The sequence below is a fragment of the Nematolebias whitei genome, chromosome 13 (genome assembly GCF_014905685.2).
Source record: "Nematolebias whitei isolate Nwh7 chromosome 13, NemWhi1, whole genome shotgun sequence".
Classification (NCBI taxonomy): Eukaryota; Metazoa; Chordata; class Actinopteri; order Cyprinodontiformes; family Rivulidae; genus Nematolebias; species Nematolebias whitei.
Window position 1 is genome coordinate 29,092,529 of NC_056510.1, and position 8,784 is coordinate 29,101,312.

Here is an 8,784-nt window from a genome sequence, read left to right on the forward strand (position 1 = left end):
CCAGTTTGTTCAACATTGCCTTTTCAGCACCATTATTACTCCTGATTGGTGCAACAGTCTCTGTGCACACTTTTGAGTTCACCTATGAAGGACACAGGTAACCTCAGCATTGACAAAATCCTCCTTCCTGATCTTGCTGGTTCCACAGCTCCCTGAGGCTGCTCTCACTCGGCTGCTTTAGTCTCAGAGGCTTGTGATTCTTTAGCCTATAAGCTAAAGTCAGAAAGATGGCATCAATGTGCTCCTTCTCAGCCGGGTCCTTGGCCGAAGTCTCAAAGAGAGGGAAGTCGTAGCGGTCAGCGAGGTATTGGGCAACCGATGTGGGCACTTGTCGACTGTCCCTCAGGTCACACTTATTTCCTACCAGGACACGAGGGACCAGGGGCCCAACAGAATGTTGGCTGCACTCGTCAATCCACTCAGGAATGCTCTCAAAGGAAGTGAGGTCGGTCATGTCGTACACAAAGATGACGGCATGAACGCTGCGGTAGTAGTGCTCCACCATGCTCTTCCTGAACCGCTCCTGACCTGCCGTGTCCCAAATCTGCAACTGGAACAGAAGCAAAACTAAACTAAATGGTATTCAAAGGATCATCAATCCGAAGTAGACCTTGACAACAGGCCTCCAACCAAAACTCAAAATGGGTTAATTGGCCTTCATTCAATATGTTAATCCTCCACTTTGATTATGGTACTTCCTTCCAAATAAAGATGTGAATCATAACTTTACAGCGGTACCAGAATCTTAAAAATGCTACAGATTCTGAAGAAATATTTTTAAGAAGTAAAATTTAATTTTACCTCTGTCATTTCAATTCCAAATACCTGGTGAGAGAGGGTCCTTTAATTGGACAGTACTGGGCTAAACAGATCGACTGAAAACCAGTCATTTGTAACTCATATTTCTAAAAAAGTAACTTCAATGACATCATTACCATTAAAAAAAACTAGTATTGTGCATACCTGCTAGGAAACTCAAGACTTAGCCCACCTGTGCGTTTTCTATATGAACTTTTAAGTAAAATAGAAAACAGGCTTTGCTGTGTTGCTTCAGTTTAATTCAATCTATATATTAGCCAATAATGTATTATGGTGGAAACAAGTAAGTTACTCAACTAACATTTCGATGGTAATAAAAAAATAAACCCAGGGCTCCCTCTCCTCACCTTGATGCTCTCTCCATCCAGGTCCACCGTCCTCTCTCTGAAATCCACACCGATGGTCGCCTCTGGGTTTTTCAGGAAAGCGCCTCCACAAAACCGGAAAGTCAAACAAGTCTTCCCCACATTTGAATCTCCGATGACAATTATCTTAAAGATTCGGGCTTTCACACTGCCGTGTTCGTTATAGGAGGAGGAGAAGTCGTTTTCACCGAAAACTGTGTCCAGCTCCTCCTGTGTGTTGTTGCCATCGCTCATGATGTTGTTGTCGCGCTCTAAATGTTTCCGGAGCAAATATCGCGAGAAGAGGAGCCGCCACTACGAGATGTCGCGTAAAAATGACGTGTATTGATCAGGACAAAACATTTGCTTTATCTCTGATTTAAACAAGTGTGATGAATACAATACAACACATTATTTTTTTAGAATTGGGTCAAACCTCATAATATGTATGTGTCCTGAATGATAAACGAGAAAGGTAATTTAATTTAAAGGAGGATAAGTTAATTTTTCAAGCGATTCCATCTACAAACCGGATTCCAAAAAAGTTGGGACACTAAACAAATTGTGAATAAAAACTGAATGCAATGATGTGGAGATGGCAAATGTCAATATTTTATTTGTAATATAATATAGATGATAGATCAAAAGTTTAATCTGAGTAAATGTAAAATTTTAAAGGAAAAATATGTTGATTCAAAATTTCAGTGTCAACAAATCCCAAAAAAGTTGGGACAAGTAGCAATAAGTGGCTGGAAAAAGAAAACTGAGCATATAACGAACAGCTGGAAGACCAAATAACACTAATTAGGTCAATTGACAACATGATTGGGTATAAAAAGAGCTTCTCAGAGTGTCGGTGTCTCTCAGAAGCCAAGATGGTAAGAGGATCATCAATTCCACCATTGTTGCGCGGAAAGATAGTGCAGCAATACCAGAATGGTGTTACCCAGCATAAAATAGCAAAGACTTCTAAGTTATCATCATCAACGGTGCATAACATCATCAAAAGATTCAGAGAATCTGGAACAATCACTGTGCGTAAGGGTCAAGGCCGTAAAACTACTGGATGCTCGTGATCTCCGGGCCCTTAAACGTCACTGCACCTCAAACAGGAATGCCACTGTCAAGGAAATAACAGAATGGGCTCAGGAATACTTCCAGAAAGCATCGTCAGTGAACACAATCCACCGTGCCATCTGCCGTTGCCAGCTGAAACTCTACAGTGCAAAGAGGAAGCCATTTCTAAGCAAGCTCCACAAGCTCAGACATTTGCACTGGGCCAGGGGTCATTTAAAATGGAGTGTGGCAAAATGGAAGACTGTTCTGTGGTCAGATGAGTCACGATTTGAAGTTCTTTATGGAACACTGGGACGCCATGTCATCCGGACCAGAGAGGACAAGGATAGCCCAAGTTGTTATCAACGCTCCGTTCAGAAGCCTGCATCACTGATGGTATGGGGTTGCATGAGCACTTGTGGCATGGGCAGCTTGCATGTCTGGAAAGGCACCATTAATGCAGAGAACTATGTTCAGGTTCTAGAACAACATATGCTCCCATCTAGACGTCATCTCTTTTAGGGAAGACCCTGCATTTTTCAACACGATAATGCCAGACCACATTCTGCAGCAATCACAACATCATGGCTACGTAGGGGAAGGATCCAGGACCGGGTACTGAAATGGCCAGCCTGCAGTCCAGATCTTTCACCTATAGAGAACATTTGGCACATCATAAAGAGGAAGGTGCGACAAAGAAGGCCCAAGACAATTGAACAGTTAGAGGCCTGTATTAGACATGAATGGGAGAGCATTCCGTCCCTGTGATGGACTTGCGACCCGTCCAGGGTGTACCCCGCCCTTCGCACAGTGATTGCTGGACATGGGCACCAGCGACCCCCGTGACCCAAAATGGAATAAACGGGTAAAGATAATGGATGGATGGATGGATGGATGGGAGAGCATTCCTATTTCTAAACTTGAGAAACTGGTCTCCTCTGTTCCCAGACATCTGTTGAGTGTTGTAAGAAGAAGGGGGGATGCCACACAGTGGTAATTACATGGACTTGTCCCAACTTTTTGGGGATTTGTTGACGCCATGCAATTTGGAAACAACAGACTTTTCCCTTAAAATGATACATTCTCTCAGTTTAAACTTTTGATCTGTGATTTGTGTTCTATTCTGAATAAAATATTAGATGTTGGCACCTCCGCATCGTTGCATTCAGTTTTTATTCAGATAATTACATGGGGAACATGTATGTACACGGGGAATATCATTCCCTGTGTACATAATTTTGCTCCACCACATGTACCACATGAGGTGCGAATGACAATAAAGAAACTCTGACTCTGATATAAAAAGGTAATTAAACCCCCTTTATATATTTATTAATATGCTGCTTTTAAATGTTCTGGACTGAAATTAGCCATTTAATTGAACTATTTTATAACCTACTGGAAAATAATCATTCTATAAAAAGTCCAGAAAGCACATGTTTTATTTTGAGTCGTTTTTTATTTATTTTATTCTGTTCAGAAAATGTTACACCTGTAATTGTATTTGGTTTAATAAATAACCTAACAGAACTCATAAACTGAAATGAAACTACTTCGGAACTGACAAAGTACAAAACTAACAAAGAAAGCCATAAGGATGTGATTTTATTGCTTTTGCGTAATTTGCATGCTCGTTTCTAGCATCTTAAAAGTGAGTAAAACTCTGCACTAGCTTAAGTACCTGGAAGGGTTTTTTTTTTCTTTAATAAATAAAAAATGCATTGAGTTTGCTAAATTGTTAAAGAATTGCAAAAAGTATTAGAGGAGAGTAATATGTGATTGAGAACGAATGTAACAACTAAAGACAATAAGTAGACACTGAAACAACATTTAATCATTGTACTTCAATATTTTCATTTAAAACTTTAGTTGTGTCATATTGAATACTGGCAGACTTGTTACTGAGCAACAGACAATACAGTACATTGTGATTGAACTTTACTCTAGTTTTTGCAACCTTCAAAAAGAACATCATGGACATTAACACAAGATTTTAAACATCTATAAAAACCTAATTTTACACTAAATTTATGATAAATGTTCGAGTTTATGCATCTGTTCATGCCAGTTAAACAGTTAACGTTTTAACTGTGTGAGTGATCTTTTTTCCTTTTCACAAAAATGCCTTTTAAATTAACTCCATATAAAATTACAAAAAATCTTGTTGCAGTTAGGATTCACAGGTTCATCTATCGTCCTCTAGCCTTGTTTCAACACAGGCAGGTAATCTAATAAACATGAAAACACAAATGATGCCACTGGACATGGGTGTTTATTTTTTTACCACGTACCACCATACAAGTCCATAATCAAACGCCATTATACACAACAGTCAGTCGGATCACCACTCACCTCTCAGTTACACAACAGAATAAAGTCACAGTGTTTTTATAGACCGTTCTGTTGGACATGACCTGACTTCAAACTGTTTTTGCACCACAACAATATTAGATTTTCACATAACTCACTGAGAGCAGCAACTTTAGTGTTTCAACTCTGTATACTCAGGTTATAAAATGATAACCAAGTGTATCGTTATGACAAAATTTACCACGACGGAACGATGCTCAAAAAACAAAGTACATATTGCTTTCCTGATATACTCTAACTTAGACTTACATAAACATGTAATAATACAAATATAGACCCAAACTGGCTCAAACAAATTTCAATAAAGCATCCTTTGTCATCAGAACACTCTAATAATACAACTGTCAGTAAAATCAAACATGGCAGAAAGGCTTCGACCTGAGAGAGCACAGAACTCTGGTTGTCAGATTTCTATTATTAAATTTAAAAAGTCCAGTTGCATTCCAGCATCACATCAACAACACACGATTGTGCTGCCGATCGCCCTATTTTTGACCATGGTGTTCATTAATCTGAGGCACATAAATTGCCAAATGTCAGGATTTTACACCACTCTGAAGCAGATGCTGCAGATTTATTTAGGGCAAACAGTTTCTATTACAGACATGTCCTCAAATAGGATTGTTAAAGCATTAAAGGGTTCCTCCACTGATTCCGTGTGTTCTTCTACTGTTGGAAGGAAGCACTTTTTGGCATCTGCTAGATTTCTTTGTTTAGTGACTCCCACAGCTCTGGTTGAACTGGTAAATCAAAAACATACATATTTCTAACAGCCAGTCTGCTTTATAAACTAATTCAGGAGTAAACGTATGTTCAGAATATTCTGGCAGTGTTTTCTCACAGCTATTTTGTTTTGTGAAGCTACAACTCACAATTTAATTTAAATTTATCAGAAAAAGTTCAAGGAACAATGGAAGTGAATTAAATGTGACCAAGGGGTGTTCATTTTCTGACTTCTATCTCCAATGTCGTGGTTCACATTGGCACGGTTATTTTTCTACTGTTTCCACAGTAATAAATGTCAGCGCTGCACCGATGATGCCACGTTTAAAATCAAAGCAGGACGAACACATGGAAGTACAAAGACATTATTGATGGCTCAGTTCCAGCAGGTGCAGCACAAAGATGCAGCATTTTCCCGTCTTGTTATATAAATACCTGTTTTCAAGTTATGCTTTCTCATACCAAATCAAAAACTAAAAAAAAAAAAACTAAAAAAGATCCAACTGGGAAACACTGAATAAAAGTTTAAAAAAATTTAGTGGTACAAATCAAAGTGCCTGCTGTGCCCAGATGTTTTCTAGCAGCACATGTGACCACTATTATTTTTTGTTGTTCATTTTATACAGCAATGTTTAAGTGTTGTAATGATGTGGATATTGTTTTTTACATTTACTAGTTTGTGCTTTCAAGAACTTTCCTTAATACTGAACTAAATACTACAGAACAAAACAAATGAAATAAATTTAAAATAAATGAGGTTTTTCTTTGAAACGTTCACTACCAGTTTTCATCTGAAAAAGAGCTCGAGCTGCCAGAATCTGAATCTATGTCCGTCAACCCGTCCAAGTCCCAGTCGGCACTGGAGCCGCTGTCGTCGTCCTCCTCTGTGGAAAAGCTGTGAGCGGAGTCTAGGCACGCTGGGTACACGCGGGTTGAAACGCACACAGGTCCCAGAGTGGACACATACACCGCCATGATGTTCTTCCACGTGTTCCTGGCAGGATCGTACTCGTGGATAAGGACCCTGTTCTTGTTGTGCTGCAGTAAAGTCTGAGTAAGGAGGAGCAGCTTGTTGTTGTGCTGGATCACCTGGTAATTCAGAGCACGGCTGTCGATAGGGATGTCCCCCAGCCTCTTCCATTCCCCTTTGGTGGGGCTGTAGGCTTTAACCACGGGTATATCACACACACAGATGATCTGGTCCTGGAAGATGCAGGCCTTGTGAAGCTTGTCTCCTCGAAGTGAGCCACAGTGGCGCCAGCGATTCCTCTTGGGATCATAGCAAAGCATTCTCCTTTTGTTTACCACATACAAGTGATCATTTAGTGCCACCACTTGCATTTTACCCAAAGAGTGAGGCAGGGGAGCCACAAATGTCCACTGATTCCTCTGGATGCTGTAACACTCCACCTCTTTCAGTCTGGCATCAGTCACTGGATTTCTCCCTCCCAGAAGATACACATGGCCGTTCAGGTAGCCCATCCCGGAGTGTATTCTGCCCAGAGGCCTTTCTGCCAGCTCCTGCCAGCTGTTGAGGACAGGATTGTACAGCCAGAACTGTTTGGAAAGGTGTGAAGCTAGATACAAGTTGTTTTCTGGTGTGGCACAGGCGATTAATGACTCCATTGTGGATTGTTTATAATCCCGAGTGCTGAGATCTTCTGAAGGAGGAGCCATGAAATACAAGTCCTCTGAGTAAGGGTCACAGCACATTATGTTGTCATTTGGCAGGCCGAAGAAGAGGATCATCTCTTTGGCGCTCACACCAATTCTGTGTTTTGGTACTTCCTGAGCTGCAGACATTCCAAGGCTGTCGTCTGCAGACCTGTTAAAAAAGAACGCCAGGTATTTTTTCATGAACGGCCTCGTCATGAGACTCTCCAGATAACACTTGTCCTTATCGCTGAACAAGTTCCAGCGCACGCATTTCAGGGCTTGCAACGAATCATCTTTCTGCAGTGGCGCGTTCACCTCCATCCACTGCAAAGCAGCCGAGCACACCACCTTTTCACAGTCCACGTCCAGAGTATCCAGAGTCAACAGCTCCTTCAGCTGCACCAAGTTCAGCTCGCAGAGCTCTCCAGCGTTACACACCTGGCTGAAGTTCCTGGCAATGAAAGCTCTGGCGCTCTCCTTCAGTTCAGGATTGTCATAGGTGTCTGCAAATTTGAGTATCCCCACACAGTTGGAGAGATCCAGCCTCCTTGTCATGAAGCTGGAGCAAGCTTTCCTGATGTACTCGATCTGGAGCATGTTGGCAGCTGAGTAGAGCCTCTGGACGCTGCTTTCAGTGATGGCCACCCTGCCCGTGTAACAATAATCTATAATGACAGACATGGATTCAGAGTCTACTCCTCGGATGAGCACACTCTCCTGCATGCTTTCATTTAACCCCCCGGTGAACATGCTTCTGAAGTAGGGGCTGGCAGCAGCGAGGACGTTGCGGCTGCACAGGAACAGCTGACCGACGTCATGTCCTCCGGGGACTTCGTTGTCCTCCTCGCGCTCAACACCGATAGTGACGTCCCCGAGCAGCCGGAGGTCGTACAGAGATTTCAGCTCGTTCATCAAACTCCGAGAGTGATTCACGTCCTCCAGCACCTCGGGACCCGTGAAGCAACTCAGCACAGAAGAAGCCATTTGCTCCCAGAAAATGTTAAAAGTTTACACCGACGAGTTGCTCAGTGGCACGTTGTCAGGCAGTAAACATGCTCAGTGACACGACGGGGTTTGTGTTAGCGATACATCCGCTTGCTGAGTAGCTGTGGATACATTACCAACGACTAGCTTGAACGTCCACTTCACGTGAAACCCGTCATTTCTTGACCTCTAAATAGCCATATTCTCGCGTTTACAATGAATATAATCTATTCGCCACACGGAGAGTGTCACTTGTTTGTTTTCATTGATATTTTTACATCGATCCCGTCAGCTAAATACAGCAGAGCTTTGACAAAATTTCTGTCATTTTAAACCAGGGTTGTTGCAAGAGGTTCCGGGAATTGTCAAATTAAAACAATTTCCTTTATAAATATTTCTGTTATTAATCATTAGAGTATGTTGTTTAAACCTCAATAAAAGTATACAATTAATTAATGTATACTGTAATGAATATTACTTTTTTATGTTTATTAAAACCTTCCAAGAGACAATTTAGGAAACAAAGTGTTTTATTCTGAAGTGATTTGAGCCTAACTTCCGCTCTGACTCAGTGCTCAGTCTTACAACCTTGCTAGAACAACATACTGTGTTGTGATTGGTTCATGGAACTGGGTCAACCAAGTTAGGTTGATAAACACCGATTTAAACCAGAGCCCTGATTTAAACGTAACAGCAGATAAATAAATTGCATTTACTCATTAATTAAACACTTTCAGGGAAACCAATGAGTTAATGGGTTTAACGACAAAACAATAACAATAATAATACGTATTTCACAATGAAGTATATATATATATATATATATATATAT

The 8,784-nt window shown here is 41.1% G+C and overlaps 2 protein-coding genes across 3 annotated transcripts; both read right to left on the minus strand.

The window, feature by feature from the left end:
- zgc:101559 (Ras-related protein Rab-33B-like) lies at nt 1-1,437 on the minus strand. 2 transcript variants are annotated; one of them, XM_037686582.1, is made up of 2 exons: nt 1,167-1,437; nt 1-544 (listed from the first exon to the last, which is right to left on the minus strand). In XM_037686582.1, the coding sequence occupies exons 1-2, from the start codon at nt 1,416-1,418 to the stop codon at nt 104-106; spliced, it is 693 nt and encodes a 230-aa protein (XP_037542510.1). In that variant the 5' UTR covers nt 1,419-1,437; the 3' UTR covers nt 1-103. The 2 variants fall into 2 exon arrangements, with proteins under 2 accessions (XP_037542510.1, XP_037542509.1); XM_037686581.1 differs by having other exon boundaries at nt 1-550.
- A 4,574-nt stretch (nt 1,438-6,011) lies between these two features.
- On the minus strand, nt 6,012-7,952 carry kbtbd7 (kelch repeat and BTB (POZ) domain containing 7). The gene has a single exon (XM_037686583.1). It carries the CDS (start codon nt 7,950-7,952, stop codon nt 6,090-6,092), a length of 1,863 nt encoding a protein of 620 aa, XP_037542511.1. The 3' UTR covers nt 6,012-6,089.
- Nucleotides 7,953-8,784: the final 832 nt, after the last annotated feature.

Coding starts and splice junctions, on each gene's coding strand:
- zgc:101559 (XM_037686581.1), bottom strand. CDS start 1,418: ATGAGCGATGGCAACAACACACAGGAGGAGCTGGACACAGTTTTCGGT. Junction 551..1,166: donor TGGATGGAGAGAGCATCAAG/GTGAGGAGAGGG, acceptor CTTCTGTTCCAG/TTGCAGATTTGGGACACGGC.
- kbtbd7 (XM_037686583.1), bottom strand. CDS start 7,952: ATGGCTTCTTCTGTGCTGAGTTGCTTCACGGGTCCCGAGGTGCTGGAG.